The sequence below is a fragment of the Tupaia chinensis genome, unplaced genomic scaffold (genome assembly GCF_000334495.1).
Source record: "Tupaia chinensis unplaced genomic scaffold, TupChi_1.0 Scaffold149964_1, whole genome shotgun sequence".
NCBI lineage: Eukaryota > Metazoa > Chordata > Mammalia > Scandentia > Tupaiidae > Tupaia > Tupaia belangeri.
This window is the reverse complement of record NW_006209805.1, coordinates 178,419-179,202: the sequence shown is the minus strand read 5'-3', so window position 1 is coordinate 179,202 and position 784 is coordinate 178,419. Positions and strand designations below refer to the sequence as shown.

At 71.0% G+C, this 784-nt stretch overlaps 1 protein-coding gene across 1 annotated transcript in view; it reads right to left on the bottom strand.

Annotated features, from left to right (window-relative positions):
* The window catches only part of CDC34 (cell division cycle 34, ubiquitin conjugating enzyme), a 9,455-nt gene that overhangs the window by 4,495 nt on the left and 4,176 nt on the right, over nucleotides 1–784 (bottom strand). The window contains exon 3 of the mRNA XM_006171736.2: nucleotides 595–780. Within this exon, the coding sequence (XP_006171798.1) occupies nucleotides 595–780 (186 nt within the window). The remainder of the gene's footprint in view (nucleotides 1–594; nucleotides 781–784) is intronic.

The following is a 784-nucleotide window of genomic DNA, read 5'->3' as shown; positions in this document are numbered from 1 at the left end:
GCTGGGAAGGAAGGGGGGCCCCTCTGGCTGCCAGCACTGCCACAGCCCCAGTGAAACCATTCCCCTGGGTCACAGGCTCCACAGCGTCCAAGCCCCCCAGCCCGTGTTCTCTAGAAACGGCCGTCCTACTGCCCGCCCTGGCAAGCGTACGGGGTACCCAGGACCCCCCAACCGCACAGCTCCCCCCAGGGGGGGGTGGTGATGGGCGGTGCTTAAATCCGGCTCCGAGCCGGCCCGTGGCGCCGGTCTCCCACCTCCCCAGCCAGTGCGGCCCTCACTCCAGGGTCTGCCCATCGCGGGAACCACCCCGGGTGGTTCTGCCCCAATAGTATGGGGGGCCCTGCGCGGGCCCGTTCCCACTCGGGGCGCGCCCGACAGTCTCGGGAGGAGCCCAAAGCCAGGCTGGCGAGGTCGCCAGAGCAGTCTTTTGTCATGCGGGCACGGCGCACAGGGACAGCCCGCCGGACGCTCAACTGGCCGCAGAAGCCACCTGCTCCGGAACCCGAGCAGCCCAGCTGCAGCGCGGTCGGGGGCCCAGCCGCACCTCACCGAGGCTGGCTACCTCGGGCTCCGGGGCCTGTCCCCGCGGCGCACCTTGAAGTAGCCGCCCTCGTAGTAAGTGTTGGGGGGCCCGAAGATGGCCACCTCCCAGTTGTACAGGTCGCCCTCGTCCACCAGCGTCACCCGGAAGCCCTCCACCGGCTCCTCCTGCAGCCCCTTGAGCTCGAGCAGCAGCGCCTTCTGCGAGCTGGGGACTAGCGGCCGGGGCCAGGGGGCGGGGGGG